General features: G+C 37.5%; 1 protein-coding gene across 1 annotated transcript; it reads right to left on the bottom strand.

Moving 5' to 3' along the window:
- Positions 1-6258: 6258 nt before the first annotated feature.
- Positions 6259-8860, bottom strand: LOC148933370 (alanine--glyoxylate aminotransferase 2 homolog 2, mitochondrial-like). Its single transcript, XM_089058761.1, has 8 exons — positions 8550-8860; positions 8228-8458; positions 7583-7753; positions 7360-7503; positions 7114-7293; positions 6697-7036; positions 6527-6613; positions 6259-6449 (listed from the first exon to the last, which is right to left on the bottom strand). The coding sequence occupies exons 1-8, from the start codon at positions 8757-8759 to the stop codon at positions 6406-6408; spliced, it is 1407 nt and encodes a 468-aa protein (XP_088914887.1). The 5' UTR covers positions 8760-8860; the 3' UTR covers positions 6259-6405.
- Between the last annotated feature and the right edge of the window lie 15484 nt (positions 8861-24344).

Here is a 24344-nt window from a genome sequence, read left to right on the forward strand (position 1 = left end):
GCTTTTCAGTATACCAAACCTAACATTCTCCCACTTATACTCAAAACATGCTTTCGTGTATACCTTTGCCAAAAACTCTCCCAATTATACACAAAGCAGGTCTTGGAGCTAGATATATCGAACCACCATTCATTTCACATCATGTTTGAAACATGTTGCCACAAATGCATTTTCTGTGAAAATTTTGTTTGGTTGTTCTCTTATCATATATTTTCCACCATAATTTCTTGTTGCGTACTTGATCTTTAATTAATTTCATTTCTCTATGTGATTGTTTAACTTTATTAGCTCGTGTGTCTCTTGAGTTAGCCTTCACTAGAGTAATCATAACCAAATGTAATACTCATAGGCATATTCAAACTTACGATTAAAGCTATTAGGAAGATACTCCTAAGATAAACACATATTCAGAGGATGACTTACTCGATCACTGGTTAGTCATAAAACTAAGTCAGTGTAACTCCAAAGACATTACATGAATGACTGGTAAACTTGAATATAGCAATTAGTCACCCTTGTGTGGGTTGTTGGCACCCTATATGGGTTATCGTCACCCCTATTTTTATGAAATGCTTGGAAAAATGAATTTTTAAATTTACCGGGTTTTACGGTACCGGAATTGTGACGTCTCCTACCCGAACGGTCGACGATCGGGAAATGGGTGTTACAGATTATGTATAGATTGATAAAGATATGGGGTATTAAATTCCACAACCCACTTGCCAAATCAAAGATGTATATATATACCTTGACCTTTCACTTTCATCTCCCATCACTTTTAAAAAAATTCACCCGCACACACAACCGAAGTAAAATCTTTCTTAAAATCGAGAAAGAGTGTAGTTTTACAAGACCAAGGCCCCACAACCCAATCGTTTCTCCCTCACACAAAGGTAACCTCCAAGTAGTCCTGCTTATTCGGCCGTTCCAGTTCTAACCGAACCGGTTAATCGGATTCAATTTTTCATAAATCCTAGAACTGGAACCGGCCGATTAAGAACCAGTCGGTTCCCACTACAAAAAAAATACAGATTAGTGACGGAAATTAGTGACGCAGTGGAATTTCAGGGATTAGTGACGGATAAGCGGTTGAAAAATGTCAGTCACTAACTCGTGACAGAATATTCCGTCAGAATCTACCATGGTTGCCGCCTTTGATTTCCGTCACTATAACTTTAGTGCGGAAATCCGTCACTAATTGTTTTTTACTGACAAGCTTATTATTGATGGAGCTGTCAGTACTTAATCTGTCACTAAATCTGTTAATTGCCTAAATATTGTTGATTAGTGACGGAAAAATTTCGTCACTAAATCGTGAGTTTTTTTGTAGTGTCCGAACCGGAACCGATGTTTAATTTTAATCTGAATATATTTATAATATTAAATAATTCAATACTAATAAAATAATAATCCAATATTTGGATATATAACAAATAATACCTAAAAATTTAAATAGATACACAAAAAATACAAACCAATAATACAATAATATTCATATATGGATAAGAGTTATGCCAAGTGTAGTAGTTTATGTTGGCAATTTTTTTATAAAAAAATGACTTCTAAAATTTAGCATTTTTTAAAAAGGAGTTTATTCCATCTTCTTTTTTTTCTAAATAAATATTCAATGGAATTTTCAATACTAATTGATCTTGTTATGACTTTTTGGTTTAATACGGAACAATTAATAAATCTACATAAACAGGTTAAAATTGTATATTAAATGAATTGTTACATAAATTTAGTATAAAGTTAAATTTCTATCATATGAAATGATATTGTATTTGTATAATTCTTTTGAAAATTAAAAACAACTTTATGATGTTATACTCATAGTAGTTAGTTCTAAAAAATGAATTGGAAAAATAATTGTAGATTCAAATCATCACGGTTTAAATATTTTAAATACTTCAGAAAATAGAGTTCGTTAACACTATTTAAATCTTAAAATCAAACAATGTTTCAAATTATTTTATTTCAGTTCAATATTAAGTTAATTAAGTTAGATTTATTAGTATATTAAATTATAAAAATAAAATTGAATTGTAATTCGGTTTCCGGTTAGAATCGGAACCGGTTTTATATAAAAAGTTGGAACCGGTACCAGAACTGAAACTGATTTTCCGATTCTCAGTTCCTCAATTAACCGACCGATTCCAGTTAACCAAGAACCGGGGAACCGTTTAAGCACCCCTACCTCCAAGTCTCTTTTCATATTCTTCATCACATACATGCATTCACACTTGAAACATAGAGCTGCTGTAAATACACTAGGCAACACCAAGGTCACATGTAGGGATGTCAGGGCCGCAACCCATAGGTTGGTCTGAATAGCCCGCTAAATTTGCAGGGTTAGGGCTGGAAATTTCCATCCCGATAAAATTATAACCCGATTAGCCTGCACCCAATTAACCCGCAACCCGTCAGGACCAGACCCGGAAACCCGATGGGTTGGTCTGAAAACCCGATAAAATTTCTATTATTCTATTTTTTTACTCCTAATTCGACACTTCATTGATTAATTTTATAATATAGATAACTTAAAAAATAACTTTCAATTTTATATTAAATATACAAATTATATATTTAATTTTTATTAATATAATAATTGATAATTAAAATAAAAACTTCAAATTCACTAAAAAAATATTTAAATTAAAATTTCACGAAATATCTCAAATATTAGTATTTTTTCATATTTATGATTGAGTTTGAACATATATCTCAAATTTTATCATAAATAGATATTTTACATTTTATGAATATAGCTAATTTTCATCATTATTTATTGGATTGATCAAACGTTAATCTTATCGGTAGTCACCCGATTAACCCGACGGACTAACCCGAAACCCAAGCTTTTAAGGTTGGGGTTGAACTTTTATAACTCGAAAGAAACCACAACCCGATTAGCCCGCACCCGATTGATCCGCAACCCAATTAGGACCGACCCAATTGATATCCCATGTTTCATCACCAATAGCATAACAAATACTGTACTCCCAATACTAATGAAGTAGAAAGAACTTAAATCCTACAACAACTAATAGTATAAGGTAGTTAATGAAACTTATCTAAGAGGATGAATCTTCTAGACTTCCGGCAGCGAGCTTCGACACCCCGTCGCCAAAGGTGACAGCCCCACACCCCCAATCCATCACTAAAATCAAAATCTTTACGAATCTGCATAGTGGAACACCAAAACTCTAAAAAATAAGGATTTTAAATCTTAGGAAAATATAATAAAAAGGGAAGAAAATAGGACTAACCTCACCGGGCTGGAGGCAGCATCCGCCTGTGCATGCATAGTGGCGACAGCGACATACCCAAAAGAGAGAAAGGTAGATCTGGAGAGGGAGAGGTGGCGGCGGCTGGGGCAGCGCATGGCGACGGTGGCCGCCGGTGGTGCAAAGATCTGCATATTCAATTTATTTTGAAAAAACTCTTCACTTCCACTTTCTTATTTAATTTTATTATTAAAAAACATTTTCATTTCAATATATTTCCTCTGATTATTATTAAAATAGATAAAATCTTTTCACTTTTTCAATTTTATTAAAAAAATTCATAATAACACTATTGTCACTTCAAAACTCTTTGAATTAGAATTTTATTAAAAATTCACCTTTTAACTTTATACACAATCGTCCTGATGATGTATGAACCAAATATCACATAAACTTGCATACCAAACGTATTTTTTAACATAAATCGGTTACGTCTAAAACGAAAAAAAAAAGAAGCATTTTTCTAATATAGAGATAGTAATATTGTTCATATTGTACGACAATGCGTTTTATAAAAAGGCCAATAGTCAATTTACACACATATAATGCATGCGTCTCATGTTTGATTATAGCCCTTTGGCTTTCTATATTTCGTAATTATCACTATTTTAACATAATAATAATCAAAAGTTATTATATAAATTTAAATTTAATTAATTCTTGTTAATTTTCACAAAACAACTAACATGTGAGAATTAAGCACTACTACAGTAAATACTAGCTAAAATGAGTGCTATTATTTAATCATTTAATGTATTTATTCGTTATATAAAATAATTAAGTAGGCTAAATGATACTCCCTCCATTCTGCTATAGTGAAGGTGTTTCTTTTTGCCATAAGATTTAAAAAAAATTGTAGTAAAGTAATAAGCAATAAAGTAGAAAATAAAAAAGATAGAGAGATAAAAATAGAATAAAGTAAGAGAGAGTAAAATAAGTGATAAAAATGTGAAGTATTAACTTCTATTAGAAAAGAAAAATAACTCTACTACTATGAAATGTACTATAATCGCAAAATTATTTTTAGCTTTATTTTAGTTAAGAAGACAGGCGCCAACGACTTCAATATTTTAGACTGTCGATTCAATATTTTAATAATAATTATAAAAAAAAGGTAAATGATTATAGGTACTATTCCTTTCGTCTCATATTAGACGGTATAGTTGGAAAGTGACACGAGATTTTCAGAGATGTTTTATGTGTTAGGTAGAGAAAGAAAATAATACTCCCTCTGTCCCACATTTATAGTCACATTTAGTTATGGTACGAGTTTTAATGAATTGGTGGAGTGTGTAATTAATAAAGTGAGAGGTGAAGTGTGTAATAAATGAAATGAGATGATGGAGTGAGATGATAGAGTGTGTAATAAATGAAGTGAGATGATGGAGTGTGTAATAAATTAAGTGAGTTGGTTGAAGGTGGGTCGAGTCCCTTTTTGACTTTTTGGTTTTTTATTTTGGTTTTGATTGATTTTAATGTAGATAATGACATTTGAGTGTAATTTTAGTGAATAATGGGGTAAAATTTTATGTCCAAATATGGAAAGTTCTAAATGTGACTCTAAATGTGGGACGAACTTTTATGGCAAAATGTGACTATAAATCTGGGACGGAGGGAGTATATATTTACATTAATGTGAGGAAAAACATTTTTCAAAAAAGGAAATGTGACATCTTTTGTGGGACAAACTAAAAACAAAATGTGCAACATCTATTATGGGAGGGAGGTGTTTTTATTTCTTAATAAGGGTATTTCACAATTGATGTGCATATGGTCTTAAGTATATGTAGTTGAGGGGTGAGTGCGTTATATTAGAGGTGCCAACGGTTCAGGAACCGGTCGTTACGGTTCGGAACCGCCGGTTTCGATTTTGGAAATTGTTGAACCGAAACCGAACAGCGAGGGTGTTTTGCGGTTACGGATCCAGTTCCAAAACTGTCGGTTTCGGTTCCGAACCGACAGTTTTCCGGTGGTTTTTTATGGGTTTTCACGGTTCCGAACCGCCGTTTTTTTTTTGCGGTTTCGGCTTGATTTCACGGTTTTTCGGCGGTTTTTTGTAGTTCCGGTTTGAAACCGCCCGGGACCGGCGGTCCCGGCATGATTTCGGTTCAAAAATTTTTGAACCTGAACTGAACCACGGTTCAAAAATCGACGGTTTCGGTTCAGATAAATTTTTACGGTTTCGGTTCGGAACTGTAAATGGCGGTTACGATTTCGGTTTTAACTGCCGGTTCGATAAACCTTGGGCAGGTCTACGTTATATTGTCGACTCACCTTTAAATTACTAATTAAAATTAAATAATAGCCTTGATTATTAAATCAATGTATAGCATCATTCATCAATTAAGGATATTAGTGTTAATTGACCAAAAGTTAGTTATAATTAACTTTTAAAAAATATGCTATAACTTTAAAAATAATTATAACCATCACAATTTAGATTATTATTTTACATAACATATATTAAAAGTAATTTTATAAAGATTCCAACGAAATCTCACTTTCATATATTCCGATGTCAAAATTTTTAAAAAATCTTGAATTTTTGTATATTTAATGCATAATAATTTAGAATTATAAATGTTCTTAAAAAATACAATATGTCGTATAATTGATATAAATAAGTACTCCCTCCGTCCCGGAGTATTAGACTCACTTCTTTTGGGCACATGATTTAATGAATTGATATTTAAATAGTTAAAATGAAGAGAGTAAAGTATGAGAGAGGGTAAAAGTAGGGGAGAGAAGAGAGAAAAAAGTAGGTGGAGAATAAAATAGGATATATGCTTTTTGCTAAAAAAGGAAATGAGTCTAATATGTTGGGACATCCCAAAAAGGAAAGTTGGTCTAATACCTTGGGACGGAGGGAGTAGTACTTATGGAATAAGGTAAGAATTCACTTGACTACTGACACTGAGTATTTTCTCAAAGTTTAGAAACAATCGCAAGAGAAATAAAAGAGACCGAAATGTAAACAAATAAAAATTACTTAGTACTCTACTAAATTAAGTTATCAAAAATTACTAGTACTCTACTAAATTAAGTTGGCACGGTAAACGATATTCCATTTTTGTAGACCCTTCCATTCATTCTGGGAAGATACTTCACTGATCCAACTCTACACCTTCGACAATGAATAGTCCATCGCATTCACAAGGAAATCTGCATCAACATAATAAATCAGCATCAACACATAATAAGGTTGCAACGAAATTAATCAACGCGATATGGACACGAACCAGCATCCTCCTCGGTGAAGCAGAGGGGCGGTGTGATCCTGAACACATTGCCGAAGAACCCCCCTTTCCCGATCACCACTCCCAAATCTGTCAACACAGCATTTACACATTAGGATTTTTGAGTACAAGCATGATCATTAAAATAGAATTCAAGTAGAAAAGAAAATCACCTTTCATTAGTTCCAGTATATAAACAGTCTCATCCTTGGCAGGGGTTTTCAGCTGCCGGTCCGTTACAAGCTCTATTCCAAGCATCAACCCTCTTCCCCTGACATCACCGATGATCTCGTATTTGTCCTTCAAGGAAATGAGGCGATCCTTGAGGTACGATCCGACAGTGAGAGCATTCTGCTGAAGCTGTTCCTTCTCTATCACTTTAAGCACTGCAAGACCGGCAGCGCTGCACACGGGATTACCACCAAACGTGTTGAAATAGTTCCGATGAGTCAAGACCTTTGCAATCTCGGGCGTGGTGACCACTGCACCGAGTGGCATTCCATTCCCAATGCCCTGAGATGATAGATACACACGCAATATAAAATGTTGTTGTGAAATGAAGACATAACTTGGAGAAAATGAGAAAGTACCTTGGCCAAGGTTACTATATCAGGCACAACCCCATGGGCCTCAAAGCCCCAAAAATGGCTCCCCGTACGAGCAAAGCCCGATTGGACCTCATCAGCTATGCAAAGGCCACCCGCCTTTCTTATGGTGTCGTAGACAGCAGGAAGATATCCCGAAGCCAACTCCATAACCCCACCAACTCCCTGTAGAGATTGCAATCCATTAATACTTGTACACCACAAGACAAAAAAAAAAAGCAAGATGTGTACCTGGATGGCTTCAGCAATGAAGGCACCAACACGGCCAGACGTTCCGTAAGTAACTATATCATCCACATCTCTTGCATACTTCAATCCGTCCGACCCAAAGACGCCTCTATACTGGTCTGGATTCAGTGCATGATGCACTCCAGTCTGTCAAAAATAGAAGCATAAATGGAACAAGCTTTCAATGATTTGAAAAATTAAGAGATTTTGTTCAATATCAAAATACCTGCACAACATTAAATTTGTAGCTTCCTTGAGCAGTGGCAGCCATTGTGCCGGCAGCATTACCATGATAGCCGTTCCTAATCGAAACCACATCGTGGCAGCCACTGTACAATCGCGCCATCATCAAGGCCAGCTCATTTGCCTCCGTCCCCGAATTCGTGAAGAAAACAACCTAAATCAGAACAACAATTATTACACACACAGCGAAACACTAAAAAAAACTTAGCTTTTAATAACACAAAAAATTGAGACGCTGAATTTTTTTTAAAAATAACCATAATTCTTGTCTTTTGCTTTTTAAGGACGATTCTATTTGTGTCTTGGGACACCAGCAATAATTATGATTTATAGTGTTGTTGATATAATAGACACACAAATTAGCGTCCTTAATAGTATTAAAAAGAGTCCTTCGCCGTTTTTTTTTTTAGTGAAAGGCCAAAAAATACAAGTAGTTATTTTCGCAATGTTATATAGTACTCCTTCCGTCCCATTAAATATGCAACATTTGGGATTCGAGAGGGGTTTTTATGAATTGTTGTTTTGTGAGTTAATGAATAGAGATAGAGATGTTTCAACGTTTCATTTTTAATGAGACAAACTAAAAAAGAAAACATTTCATTTCTAATGGGAAATAGGGAGTATAAACCTTGAGATCGCCAGGAAACTTGGAAGCGAGCGCCTCAGCAAAATCAGCGATGGCAGGATTGAGATAGAGAACGGTGGGATGCTGGAGGCGCTTCATCTGATTAATGATGGCATCCACCACCTCGGGGTGGCTGTGGCCACATCCTACGGTGGCAATCCCACCGAACGCGTCAAGATATCTCCGCCCCTTGTCATCGAACAGATACTGCTTCTTCCCATCAACCAAACACAACTTCGCAACACCAAAAAAAAAAACAAAAAACAAATCACATTAACATTCAAAGAGAATACTAATAATAAAATATTCAGGTTGCGAATGTTACAGGCTTTTTAAAGGAATGAAAGATGGAGGGGTTGAGGAACTGGCGGCGCTTGGCGAGGATCTCGTCGGCGGAGGGGCCGGTGTATGGTGGTGGGACGTAGTCGAAGGCGGGAATTTTTGGGAGAGGAGGTTCGCTGGTGTGAGAGAGTGTGGATTTGGATTTGGAGGCGGCGGCGGCGCAGAAGAATGCGTGTCTACGCATCATCATCATCTTCACAACCTCTCTCTCAAACACACAAAATGTGGGAAAGAAAAGTTGATTGGTGAAGATGGAGATACAATTCGTTGAAAGGGTACAATAGAGAGACAGAGAGGAGGGTGTAAGTATGAACATAATCTTGTCTCTTACTACTATTTTTTCATCCCTCCGCCCCTATAATAGAGGTCACACTTTTCTTTTAAGTTTGTCCCACAAAAGGTATTACATTTATTTTTTGAAAAAAGTTCTCTCTCTCATTAATATAAATATACTGTTCTCTTTTCAATTAGCACAAAAAATAACACCTCCTAAAATCTCGTGTCATTCTCTAAATATGTCATCTATTATGGAACGGAAGGAGTATAATTTTTTAACTTTTTTTGTTTTTTATAGGAAAGATCATGTTTTCAATTTCCCAATAATCTATTATAAAGACTTATCTTGACTCTTATTTCCTACAATTTTTTTACTTTTTCAAAATTTTTTTAAAGATCATGTTTTCAATTTCCCTACAATCATTTCATTTTGTGCAAATAGAATTCGTATCATTTGCTGTCATATATAACAGTGTACATACATTAATAATGTATCATTTGCTGACACATTCACATTTAATGAATGATGCTAAAGGGACATATTATATCAGCCACAAAGAATTAATTTAGTCGATTTATTAGTATTAGAAAATTAAAATTACTTAAAATATCTTTCACTCATTTTCAATTTTTGTTTCCCTCCATAGGTGACCGAGAATTCAACCTCTTTTAAAATTTGAATTAAAGATGCATTAATTACTACTCAATTTAATAACAGATTTAATTACTACTGTACTTAACAACAAATTGAAGATTAAAGAGAATATTTTGCGTCACAGTCACAGACCTATATGCCTCTCTTCTAAGTTGTTCTTTTCTAACTATATCATCTCTTGAACATGTTAGTAGTGATGGTACGATAAATGCCATGTTAGTAAGATTTTTCTTGCTTAGGAGTATTATAAAATTAAATAGATTAACAAAATTCTTTTGTAAATTTAAAATATATAATTATGCATGAATCTTAATTATAATTTTTAAAAAGAAAAAATAAATAATTGTATTAAAGAACACCACCCTCATGGAAATGATAATTGAACAATTAAGGTGAATTTTAGATTCAAATGAAAAATTCAATAGTGTCATGTACTCTGTATAACTTTAATCTAAAATTTACATCTAATATTGAATTCAAACCAAACACAATAGAATTGTTCGATTTGATATAAGATTCAATTGAATTAAGCAGTATCAATAAAACAAATCTTAAGTGAGTCAAATTAATCTATGTACCTTTTATATTTTATTTTTAGATGTAAATTTAGATTCATACACACATTCAAGTGAATCTAAGTACTAATATTGAATTATTCAATTGATTATAATGTTAATTGAATGTTTTATTACATCTTCTAATCTAGTAAATCTATGTTCATGTTTTGTTACATTGAAATGCACAATTGATTATATGTTTAGTTAACTCTAAGTTCAATTGAATTGTTTAGTTACATCGTTCAATTGAGTAAATCTAAGGATTATTGAACTGTTCAAATGATTTTAAATTCGATTAACTAAAATTCAATAGAATTATATAGTTGCATCTTATAATCGGTGAGTGTAAGAACTATTGAATTTCTCAACTAATTCTATGTCCGATAAATTATAAGTTTAATTTAATTGAATTATTTAATTACATATCTTGTATTTATGTGACTAAGCACTACTGAATTTCTCAACTAATTCTATGTTCAATTAATTCTAGCTTAATTGAATTATGTAGTTACATCTTGTATGTTATGTGAATCTAAGCATTATTATTGAATTGTTCAATTATTTCTAAGTTCAGTTGATTGCATCTTATATCTAAGTGAACTAAACACTATTGAATTTTGTTCAATTAAATAGGAGTATCAAATTAATTTATATTTGATCGAGTAATCTGATTCTTTATTTTTTTTAAATCCATGTGTTTGTTTAATTATATAATAATAATTATTTTTATTTTATTAATAAAATTTTAATTATTATCGTCATTGCATTATCCATACTAAAATAATCAAAATGTGCCATCAAGAATATATTCGTCAGTTGGAAACTTTTTTTAAGCTCAAAATTGGTGTCAAAATACGTGGCTTGAAAATTGAAACTTTTCTCAAACAATATATTTCAATTTGAAATTTTAAAATAAAATCATAAATTCCATCAATAAAAAGTCTTAGATATTGATAATGAGTGACAAGATGGATAATTTTTTAAAAATTGAAAATTAGAATTTGAAACTATGTAAACTCTACTAGTGAAATAATTAAAACATTTTCTTTTCTAGGTGGTTCGCATCGGGCAAGGATCCCCTGCTGTCACCAGGGGCTGTGCTATTATGCACACACACATCAAAATTTTTTATAATAAAAGATATTAATATTTTAATATTATAATTTACAAATAAAATAATACCATGGGTGGAACAACAACCCCTGCTGTGCTATCAGCCGCAGCAGGGGATCCAAACCCGGTTGGCATCGGTGCAACAAGAGAGAATAGTAAGTACGGAACAACTCCCAACACATCTTCTTCCTCCATCTCTCTTGTTCCAATGCTCTACGCCATACCCATTCTACAACAACGCTTCTTCAAAAACAATCAAACTGTTTTTCTCTATTGATTTATCGTCACACATACACATATAGCCACCAACCATTGTGTTGTTCTCTTCTCCACCTTGACGGTCGGTTAAAAAGCAGAAACTAGTGGGATTTTACTGTCTTCAAAGTTATGGTGCGAACATGGGCCGACGAGCACCTGTATCTTACATGAATCTAATCAAATACAATAACAAAATTTACAGAAAATAAAAATACCTTTATAGAAAATTTAAGAAATCCATCCAAATTTTATAAAATCAAAAATATCAAAACTGGAGTCTTTCCCGTCCCCGCTGCATCAATTGTTAATTTCAGTCAAAACATTAAAATTATATACAGTCTTTCTCGACAATTTATCCACTGATTTAAATTTTGTCTAAAAAATGTAAATCTGGGGTTTTTTGCTACTAAACCTATTCAAATCTTGTCCCAAAAAATGTAAACGGGTGACTAAGAATTGCTGCACATTTCCTTTTCAGTCTCAAAGTCCTTTCTTCAAAAGATACACTTTGAAAAATCTCATATTTTGTGTTTTGATATTGAAAAATCTCTTTTTTTTTTTTGTGTTTTGACCATAAAATATTTTCTCAAATCACTTTGAGAAGGATATAAAAGTAAAATTAATTACTACTTAAACCGAAAATTTTAAGTTAACTGGGTTTTTTTGCTATTAAACCAGGTTATGGCTGGCCATAATGTGGCCACAAAGTATTTCCCCTAATAAAAGTCTCCATTTTGACAAGCAGATTCAGAGCAGCTATAATTATTTGCGTATTTTTCCTTTTATGCATACAAGATGTGGAGCGGGGAGCGGGGATATAATTGCATGTACGAAAAGATTCAATTTTCCAAATTTATTATTTACCGTGTTATTGTTTCTAAGTAAAGTATAATTAAGGATGAATGTCATAATTATAGTTGCATATCATAATTATAGCTAGGGATGACAATCGGGCCAACCGTTCGGATTCAGGTTGTCGGACCATTCAGGTGCGGGCTATTTGGGTTATGATTTTTTTGTAAAATAAGGATTTAAATTTTAGGAAAATACAATAAAAAGGGGTGAAAATAGGACTAACCTCACCGGGCTGGAGTCAGCATCCAGTGGTGGTGGCGTCGGAACAACGGGGTGTGGAGGAGGCCGAAGCCACTGCCTGTGTATGGACAGTGGCGGCAGCGGCAAACTCGAAAGAGAGAAAGGTAGATCTGGAGAGGGAGAGGTGTGATGCACTATTTTTTAGCACTATTAATACCTGCAAGTATATAGAGTAGCAACAATATAGCTAAAAGGTCAGTACCGGATATCGAACATGGGGAAAACAAACACAGAATGCCCATCTTCTACTAAAATTCAATTACTATTTGGAAAACCGAAAGATTTGTGAAAACTTTGAAAAATGAAAACAATTGTAAAGCAAATAACACTAATTGCAGTTAAATCACAAAGATAAAATATAGAGATAAGGGAATTCCAGGGATGTGCGTTCATAGTTATGGTTATACAAATTCCAAACTACAATACCCTAACATAGTTATTACTTTGATAGGACGAGTCATCTAGCTTATGCTCATGCGATGCAAACGTTGATTACTTATATTAGGGTTGTCAATCCTAACATGTAACTCCGAAAAGCTCCTAAGACCCTTGAAAAGTCCCCACTCTCAATTGACAGTGTCATTTTAAAGAAAGGTAATTGTAGTGTCTACTAAGCGGACCTAACTCGCTAGAACTCTCTCACAGTTATGAAGCAAGTTATATTGGATCAACATAGAATGTGTCACTCAAACGTGAAGCGTCAATAATAACTTAGGGAAGAAACAAAATAAAAACAAAACGGATATTAAATAGAAAATATGAATTGTATAACCAAAGTTGTTACTAACACATCCCTATAATCCTACGAGTTTAGTTACATGAAGTGCCTGAAAGTTTAATGTTCAGCGAAAGAGTGTTCAAAAATTAATAATGAAAACCCTCGGTCCAGGAAATCCGCTAGACACTGGGTCTAGGAACTCAGAGAACCTTGAGCTACCTGTCGTTGGGCACACAATCGCTACCTTAACTCCCCCTTAAAAAAAAAACCCTCAACCCACTTTAGCTAAAAAAAACTAGTACAGGGAAGTAGGGATCGAATCCACAGAGATGAATGCACAAGTAAACATGTTCAAAGACTTGGGAACTATTTTTGGCTGCTGCCACGCAATTTTTGGGATTGAGCTTTAATTCCTAGACTTGGTAAATGAAATATTCTACTCTAACAGCTAGATCTAGGCAGAGACATAAAAGCATGCATATTAACCGAAATAGAGCGAGACAATTAATGGACTAAGCAGACAGCTTCCTAAGCTAACCTAGACTTGAGAAAAGCTAAACGTGGGGACCATTCACCAAAACAGCATAGTACGACTGAAAACCTGTAAAATAACTAACTAAAGGACTAACTAACAGCGACATTATCTTCTCCAATATTTATCACGAAACAACCAGTTAAAACAGAGCAAAACGAAGATCGAAGCAAAGTAAACGAAATTAAACCGATAGAAATGAAGAACAGGTAAAACTAAGCAGATCTACTACTACTAGACGAAGCAAAGCAAGAATGCAGAACTTAAACAACTAAATCAAGCGAAAACAAGCAGATCCATCCACGGGACGCTTAATCCACTTCGGATCCAAGCCATCCAAAACAACCAAACATCATTTCCATCTCCGATCCTCACAAGTTTACGTAGATTCAACCGATCAATAACAAATTTCTTACAAACCAACTCCAAACTCAAATCAACCAACAATAATCGGCAAATCAAACCAACAACACCACAATAAAACAAACGAAACAAAAGTAGCGACATCCATTGCAAAATATGAAGTATTCAACGATGATAACGAAACAGAGCCGAGCCTCGAACAACGAGGACTCGGCGAGTACGAAAGGTAAATAGAAAAGCAAAAGGTAATTGTTTCTTCGCCTCCGTAGAGACGGTGTTGCGACACTATCGAACTGAAATGTGAACCCCCACACTAAATTCCCTGTGAGTGTGTGTAGAGAAGTGAAAACTAAGCTAAGAGCTGAAAGTGATGATCCTCATGTCAAGCGCATGCTCTTATTTATAGCGGACATAGCTTCTAGACTGTTCCTGCAATCTCCATTTTGCCCTCTGATTTGATGCTCCTCAGTCTATTGGCTCTTCCTTTTTCTGCTTAATTTTCCCGCTAGCTTCTTCTCCCCGGCAATCTTCATTTTCTTCCTGGGGCTAGCGGTTTCTCTACACACCTGGCTTATAAAACCTTGTTAGACCCATGAAATCACAGAATTTTACCCCATAACCAATGCACGAAATTAGCCTTATCATTACACATAACGTAATAATCTAAACACATAGATTGAATGGAAAACAATTGGAGCATTAAACTAAAGAAAATAAAACCTGTAGGTTGAATCCTTGTCGTTCTAGATGTTTTTGAATCCTTCTTCAACTCCTTGCACAATGAAGTACTCTAGCTTTTAATATCTGCAAATTATGTTGCAAAAAGAGGATCTAATTTGATGAAGCTTGAGGTCCTATTTATAGGGGAAAGTCACTCTTCATCCTAGAAGGAAAAGATCTGCGAAATATGGTAAATCTTGGAGAGAAATCTAGGTCAAATCTGATTTGCCGCTTTTCGTGGCGGGCCGCCGCACATCCTCCGGCAGTCGCCACACTTCAGTCCAAAGTCTCTGCCTCCTTGGTGGCGGGCCGCCACATGTCCTACGGCGGTCGCCAGGCGAGACTCCGTTTCTAGCACAGATTTTCCGAGGCGGGTCGCTACACATTACTGGCCGCCGGGCATCGGCGGTCGCCGTACACCTTGCGGCGGTCGGCAGTCGCCATCTGAACTCCAGATTTCCAGACTTTGCGTTTCGACTCACTTTTTCGGCTCAAATATGCACATTTCTCACAAAACACGTCAAAAGACCAAAATAGATAAAATATGCAAATAATGGACATTTAATGCGAGTTTGACACCAAAAACGGACCAAATAATGGCCTTAAAACAGTGCAAAATCCGAGCGTATGAACTCCCCCAAACTTACATTTTTGTTTGTTCTCGAACAAAACAATAAAGACACAAAATATAGACGCACGGAATGCACAAGGACTAGACGTCGTAATTGCCTCCAAAGATGAAAGAATAGATTAAGCATGTATTAATGCAATCAAATCAAACAAGACTTATTAGTGCACTTTCATTACTAACTCGTGGAACACCTTGAATTCATGCACTCACATGTGGGAAACTTCCAAAGATGGGAAGTGTTTTTTCTCTCACTTTCAAAGTGTATAACTCTCAAATCATGCATCATGCAAAGTTTACCATAGTCTTGATCAAAGTCTAATCCCTCCTATACTCGTTGCGATTAAGCATCAAAAGTCCGAAAGGTCTTTATTTTTTGTTGTAATGTAGGCTCTTTGGTAGGTGAGGAATTTTTGGCTAAAAAGAGACTTCAAAAATAAAATATCCCAAGTAGAGTTAAATTGACTCCACTTTTCTAAACCCCAAGACACGTCTAACACTTTATTTTTTTCTCCTTCAACTCACTTTCCAAGCCTTTGATTTTTTTTTTCTTTTCTTTTCGCAACCTTTTACACTTTTTCTTTTCTTTCTTTTTTATAAGCATCATTTCTAAGATCAAGCACATATTTTGAATTTTTCACTATTTCACAACTTGTACTTTCTTTACATTTAAGCACACTACTTTTTATACTTTCCTCCTTATCTCTCCAATTCCTTTACAAAAGATATAAAATTCTAACTAACCCAAGGAATTGTCCCCATTTATTTGGCTTCCAAAAAAAGGCTTAAAGGCTCAAAATTGGCTCTAAAGGGAAAAAATTGAGAGGGTCGAAAATTTTGGGTATAAAAGTAGCTATGAAAAGATTGCCTAACACTTCCCTTATAAACTTAAACACTATGTAAATTTAGGCAGACCAAGAGCAAGTACTAGAAACATATACATGAATACAGATAAATCACACAAGAAAGAAATTATGGCTCAAATCTCACAAGGTATAAGCATGATTAAAGGCGAACAAGCAATTCACTAATTATGCACATTTTCACCAAACCATCAAATCAAGACGTCAAGCCATTCTTAAACATGGATGAAATGTAATATCATCGGCAACTCAGTCTAATGTGTCCCTAAGCATGCATGTTCAAAGTTCTTCATGTTTAGTTCATGATATGGATTCAAGAAAATTCACCTATGGGATTTTTTGAAAGCAAAAACAAAAACAAAAACTTACTAAAACCTAAGACAAAAACCTAAACTCACGGTCCACCACGTCATCCTCCCAAACTTATTTACAACAAAGTGTAAAATAAGTTTGTAGTGTCGGTAGAGACGTGAGTAAACTACTAAAAAGAAAACATACCTTGAAAAATTTCGCATAGAGGTTGGACGGGGTGAAAATTTGAAAATTTTGAAAATTCACGCTGGAAACAGCATTCAGGTGGCGGTCTGCCGCAGCAATCTGGCGGTCGCCGCACGCAATCAGTCATCTTCCAGGGAGCAGGGAGCAGGTGGCGGACTGCCGCATTTGATGCGGCGGTCGCCACAGAAGGGTCAGAACCTGCGAAAAAATTTCAAGGCAAGAAAATCAAACAAAAACCAAAAAGTACTTAAAAACTTAAATAAAAATTGTTAAAACATAAAAATAATTGTCTCAAAAGCAAGTAAAAATATGATACAAATGCTCATTTAAAATCATTGACCTTGACTTCTTCAATCTTGAGGAGGAGGAGGAAAACGGGCATTGAGGTCGTCGAATGCGCCAATAAGATAGGCGATGTCGCCACTCATGGTTTGGCGCTCTTGTCGAGCCTTGGCGACCATCCTTTGGAGCTCTCCAATTTGTTGACGTTGATGAATGATAAGTCGTATTCTAATCCTTGGTTACTGGTCAGTATGTCGTGATTTGCATGTAATATCCGCAAAATAGTTGCTGAAGTGTGCAGGATAAAGGGGTCCAAGTTAGTAGGAGACGGTTCGGACAACGTAGGTGAAAAGAGCGCTAGAAGGACGCTATACTGACCAGGATGCATGCCAGAGAAAAAGCTCGAGATGGAAAAGAAGGATAGATGGGATGGTCATAAACAAGGGCAGAAAAGTCAATTCGTGAAGGAAGTCTACCCTAAAAGCAAGGGCAAGCCTCCCTATAAAAGAAGCCACTTGGAGAGAGAGAAAGAGTTTCGAGTTCGAAAGTCCAACCACCACACTTAGTTAGAGTTCTCTCGAAGATCAGTTCCTTCAACATTGTCCACAATCTTCTCGTTCCTCGCCAGAGCTATGGTCACCTGAAGTCTAGCCGTCTACCGGAGAGTCATCATCCCACCGTTCCAGTCAGTTTGTCGTCGTAGTATAGCAGTTTCATCGCTCAGAATGGCATAAACAATCTTTAATCGCTTTCCTAGTTTAATGTTTACTTGCTTTCTTCGTTGGATCTGTTGCAAACATTAAATCTTGTTGCCTTTTGAAGTATTTCGTTGAGATCCGAACGTTTTAATTATGAAGTTTTTATTTCGCATCTCTCTTTGGTTTGAATCTGCTTCATTCTGCTTAGGAAAGTTAGATCTTGTTCTCGCTTTTATTTTCTAAGTGTTTACGCATGTTTTCGTTTGAGTAGGCTAAATCTGGAGTTGTTGGTTGAATTTCTAAGTTATGTTTCGCTTTAAGTTTCCGTGCATGAATTTCTTCGTTTGCTGTGTCATTACCACCTTGCATGTTAGCCAGTAGGAGTAATCTGCAGTCATTAGCTGTTAATCTTCAAGTTTAAGCTTTTTAATTAATGAATCTTGTGTTTGAATTTCAGAATCTGTGTTCATCTATAGAGTTTGAGTTCATGTAGTTTATGTTGATACTTGTTGAGGAAGAAAACATCACAATCCACTTTTACTTTAACCACTTTTGTTTTTTAGTTACTTTTTACTTTTGTACCTTACTTTAAGTTTGCTATGTCATTACTTTTACTTTGAATCTGTTGATACTTCGTTTGCTGTGTCATTACTTTTTACTTTTGTACTTTAAGTTTGTACCCTCCAGACCTGTCAGAGTTGCCACCCAGACACCAAATATACACTGCTGCTTTAATTTCCTCATTTAGTAACCGTCTACTTTTCACATGCCTCTGAGATACTTTGTCCCCTATGTTCACATACACAGCCACATGTCAGTCACTTTAAGAGAGGTGCGTCCAACTGATCAGGATGAAAGTCACATGTCAGTTCACATACACAGCCACATGTCAGTACTCTACTAGTCAGTAGTAGAGTACTGATAGGACCTAGCTCATGCCGTCTGTTTTAATTTAAGAGAGATGCGTCCAACTGATCAGGATGAAAGTCCCAACCCAGTTGAGTCGTTGGCACGACGACCAGAACCTGGTATATCAAACAAATTTCCTCAACCCACTTCTACTGGCTAGTATAGTGGAGGTAAGGGTCGAATCCCACAGAGATGGACACATTCGGATAATTGCAGTGATAATCTGGAAGGGTTTTGGTTAGCTACCACGCTTGGGTTGAGTTTCTACCTAGACGGAATTTAAAAATGGTACTCTACTGACTAGTGGGCGTGAAAATGACCGACATGTGGTTGTGTTCGTGGAAATATGGGACAAAGTATCTCAGAGACATGTGGAAAGTAAACAGTTACTAAATGAGGAAACTTAGAACAGCAGGGTATATTTGGTGGCAGGGTGGCTACTCTGACAGGTTTGGAGGGTGCAACTCAAAAGTAAAAGGCAAAAGCAAAAAGTAACTAAAAAGCAAAAGTGGTCCAAAGCAAAAGTAGATTGTGATGTTTTCTTCTTCAACAAGTATTAACAGAAACTACATGAACTCAAACTCCATGGATGAACTCAGATCAACAAATTGAGACACAAGATCTATCGATTAAAAAGCTTAAACTTAATGATTAACGCTAAACTGCAGATTACTCCTATTGGCTAACATGCAAGGTGGTGATGACAACGCAAAACAGGGAACTCATGCACGAAAACTTAAACTGAAACATGAACTTGAATTTTCGACCAACAACTCCAGATTTAGCCTACTTAAACGAAAACATGCGTAAACACTTAGAAAATAAAAGCGATAACTAGATCTAACTTTCGTAGGCAGAATGAAGCAGATTCAAACCAAAGAGAGATACGAAATAAAAACTTCATGATTAAAACGTTCGGATCTTAACGAAATACTTCAAAAGGCAACAAGATTAAATGTTTGTAATAAATCCAACGAAGAAAGCGAGTAAATTTTAAACTAGGTAAGCGATTAAAGATTGTTTATGCCACTCCGGGCAATGAAACTGCTACTGCTACGATAACAAACTGGCTGGAACGGTGGGATGATGACTCTCCGGTGGACTGCTGGACTTCAGGTGACCATAGCTGTGGCGAGGAACGAGAAGATTGTGGACAATGCTGAAGGAACTGATCTTCAAGAGAACTCTAACTAAGTGTGGTAGTTGGGCTTTCGAACTTGGAACTCGGAACTTGGAACTTGGAACTTGGAACTCAGAACTCGGAACTCCTCTCTCTTTTTCCAAGTGGCTTCTTTTATAGGGAGGCTTGCCTTTGCTTTTAGGGTAGACTTCCTTCGCAAATTGACTTTTCTGCCCTTGTTTATGATCATCCTAGCTATCCTTCTTCTCCATCTCGAGCCTTTTCTCTGGCATGCATCTTGGTCAGTATTGCACCCTTCTAGCGCTCTTTTCACCTGCGTCGTCCGAACCGTCTCCTACTGACTTGGACCCCTTTATCCTGCACACTTAAGCAACTATTTTGCCGATAATATATGCAAATCACGACATACTGACCAGTAACCAAAGCTTATAATACGACTTATCAAACTGATCACACTTACCACATGCTTGTACTCAAGCGTGAAGACAAACAAAAAGAAATAAATCGAATTCGAGCCTGGTTACTTCCCCCGACCGACTCTACCTAAACTAGACACAAGACTCTAGACTTTGACGCAAAGGAAAAAAACAATAACAACACACACATAGACACATATAAAAACAAATTAAACACATAGAACACACTATATTTTCAACCATCCCTCCCCTTGGGATCAGGTGCAATCCGGCCTTAGGCAGCCTTGAACTTCCGCCGCCCCCCTTTTCCTTCCTAGTCAGTATATCTGCTTGTCAGGATAACCCAACTTTAGGCCAAACACTGGATTCACTCAGTCACTCATTCCTCACAGGGGATGTTAGGACTGTTTTCTCTCAATGCTGAACCATAGATGCTCCTGAAGGTCTTTAAGGCTTGTAACGGGGCTATTGGTTTGTAGTGTTTGGGGTGGATGTTCCTAAGGCTCTAAGGTTCAAAAACTAACTATTTTATTTGATGGGGGGGGGGGGGGGGAAGGGGGCTGTGTGCATTTAGGCTTCTGGCTAGAGCTTCTCTTTGGCCGGACAATTTCTGATATTGGCTTCTCTTTTAGGGTGGTTTCCTACTGCCTTCAGGGTTACACGCGGTCACCTTGCCCTAGACATCATGTGGCAGCCACTCTTATTTTTTATATGTTTTTAGTGGAAAGTAGTTCCACTTTAGGCTTCTAACTCACCATTTAAGAGGGCTTTCATGTCTGGACTAAAGGGTGGGTTTTTTCCTTCATACTTGCATCATCTATACTGACTAGGAGCTACTGGGGGGGGGGGGGTTTCTATTTTCCAGCATGTCTTATCTCCTTCAATTCCCCTCACCATCAGTTTGAGGCAGTTGAGTTTTAAGCCCATTCGTAAAAACACACATAAATCCTAAACCTAAACAAATCCTAAAGACACTAGCATGCAGCTGACTCAATTAACACATATATACATGTCATACCGGTCATTTGCTCCCCCCTCTCTCTTCACAAGTGTCTGCCCCAGATACGGGCTGTGAAGTGAAAAATGGGAATGGCTAGTATGACAAACACACATTTATAACAAACACATACTATATCTAAAAACTTCTCACACTTAGACTGTGCAATAGGCTAAGTGGGAGAGTTTTAGATATATACATAGACTTAACAAAACAAAACAAAATATGACAAAACATGACACATAAACATATAAATCCTCACACTTAGACTACGCAGTAGGCTAAGTGTGAGTTAGCATGCATATGACAAAAACATATAAACATAAAGACATGCGCCAAAGTAGCAAACCCTTTACTTCTCACACTTAGACTATTGGATAGGCTAAGTGTTGTGAATGGGTTTTGCACACATAAACTACACATATAATCCTACCTACACAACAATGATAATAAAAGAAAAACAGAAATAAAAGGAAAACTAAAAATTAAAAAAAAAAAGAAAACTAACTGGTCGGCGGGGTGCCTTGTCGAACGTTCCTCCTGCTCCTTCTTGGGGCAGGGCTCTGTGCAGGTGATTCCTCGGGTTCATCCTCAGCAGGTTCTGTCTGGTTCCCTTCTGACTCCTCTGGTCCATCGCTTTCTTCCTTCTCGTGTTCAGTTGGTTCATCATCCTAGCCTCCATGGCCACTCGGTCCAGTTTCGATACTATCTCTTCCTCTTGCTAACTCCTTGAGTACAATTTCCATCAGACTTGTCAGTCTCGCCATCTCTGCCCGCGATTGCCTGTTCTCCTCTGCTAGCTCGGCTACTACCCTCTCTAGATTTGCTTGCCTCTGCCCTTGTGCTTGTTCGTTCTGCCCAACTCGCCCCTCTTGGCCTTGTTGTGCCCTCCCACCAGGGGTTTCTCCCATTGGGTAGAACTGAAGGACTCCTTCTCGGTAGTACATGATGTTGGTGCATACGAAGAAGGGGATATCGAACAGGCCAGGAGAGTCGACCATGTACTATGGGGATAGGTCATCTGCTTCGGTTACAATAATGTTGTTGCGCACGAAGGCTCCTGGTATGTTGCAGAGGGACAAGTTCCTGGCTGGGTGAGTAGCTCTCAGGTGGCATTGGTAGGCTGTCCAGAATCCCAAGTGTATCCTCCTTCCGCGATTAGCGCACCACACTAGGTACAACTCGGTCATAGATGTCCTGGCGGCTGAATTAGTTTGGCCCAGTAGGTTGTAGCCTAAGTAAAGTTGCACCAGTCGGAGCATGGGGTTGCTGAAGTGGGTTGATCTGGATATGGTGGAGGTGAACTGGCCAGCAGCGGGATGTGTCAGCTCCTCCCGGGCTTCTTGGGGGTCAAAGTCTACGTGTCTCCTTGGTATTCTCCTCTCTCGGCTTCTCCATTCCGGTCCTATAGCCTCCTCCAGGCTACACATCCCCAATCCCACAGTCCACTCGATCAGACTCATGGACAACTCCCCACCAAACATTCTGAAGGAAATTGACACTTCGTCTAGGTCTGTTGTGACTTGGAACCTAAACGTAGTGAAAAACTCCTTGGCTAACCTCACCGATATCTCCGGGTCCCTATTCTCTAACAGCCATTCAAAACCAAATGCTCCCATACTGGCCAGGAAGGAGTCACGCACAGCAACTCAGTCAGAGAGGGTATGTGGAGTACCTTGCCGCATTTAACTTGCTTGCTGCTATCCTCCTTGTCCTCAAAGGAATCTTAGAGCTTCTTGGTGTTGTAGTGCTTCATGTCCTCCAATAGCTCATCAGTGAGCTCCACCCGCCACCGTCGGTACACAATCCTCTCCATCAGAGGCTGGACAAGCTCTTGGTGGTTGTCGGGGAGCTGCTGCTCATGGTACTCCTCACCGTCTAAAGAGATGTCACTCTCTGACTCCGACTCTTCACTGGAAGTGTAATCACTGTCACTTAACCCCTTTCTCTCTTTAGGCTCTCGGATCACTATGCTGGTGTTGGCTGTGCGTTGTTTCTTTACGATCTATTTCTTCTTTGCAGGGTTCTTCCCTTTCTACTTCCTTTCCTGGAGGTATTTGTCTTCATCCTCGTCTTCTTTCAGTTTCTCGACGGCTGGTGTTGAAGGTTCCACTTGGGCAGTAGACTTGGTCACCACGCAGGCACTGGTGTTATCATCTTTTGCCTCCTCTTGACCTACTGACTTCGATGCGAGGTCCAGACCCTCAGCCACCTTGTTAGCTTCTTCCTTTTGGTCATTTTGCGTTGGTGGAACCGTCCCTGTTGCCACTGGGGCGTCCTCCTGGCTAGTTGTCGAGGGCTCCTCCCCAGGTTTTGTAGGAGTAGTCCTCTCATCTTCACTAGAGATATCCACTGCATCTGCTGCCGTGTTTTCTCCTGTCTTGTTGGACGTCCACTTTTCTAAGCATCTCTGTGACACTCTCTTGGGCTTCTGCCTTTCTTCCTTGGGGTCGCTTTTCAACACTAGTTTCCTCTTGAATAGGTTTGGTCTTGACACGGTTGGGGCTATAGTTTCCGGCTTCTCAGGTTGTACTTCAGCCTCTTTTTCTGCTTCTTTTTCATCCTCCCTTGCTACTGACTGGGGGGTTTCTGATTTCTGCTTCTCCTCTTCAGGCTGCTTCACTTCTTCGGTTTGTTTTTCCCTCATCTCCTCCACTGGTTGGTGGACAACACCCTCTGACTCCTCTGCTACTATGGATGCTTCACCTTCCCCTACTGCCTGGGATGCGAGGTCCAGAACCTCAGCCACCCCATCAGTATTTATCACTATCCTGTTTCCCCCACCTAAAACCGACTGGAACTCATCATCAGTCATTAGCCTTTGCTTCTTGGCCATTTCGTTCAGATCTATCTCTTCCCTTTCCGCTTCTTCGGTCATGGGCCTTGCGACCGCTGTTTCCTCTGATTCATCCTCCCCTCCTTCGCTCACCTTCCCTTCGCTGCCTTTCTCCTCTGTTTCTCCCCAATTAGGGTCTTGATAAGCGGAAAGGGGGCTAACGTCGAGTGGCTCTGTTTGTTGGTATTTGGGAGAAGGGTTAGAGGGTTCCGACGGTGCAGTT

Source organism: Salvia hispanica, chromosome 1 (assembly GCF_029641045.1).
Source record: "Salvia hispanica isolate PSC_SH4W2 chromosome 1, Shi_PSC_v1, whole genome shotgun sequence".
In the NCBI taxonomy this organism is placed as follows: Eukaryota; Viridiplantae; Streptophyta; class Magnoliopsida; order Lamiales; family Lamiaceae; genus Salvia; species Salvia hispanica.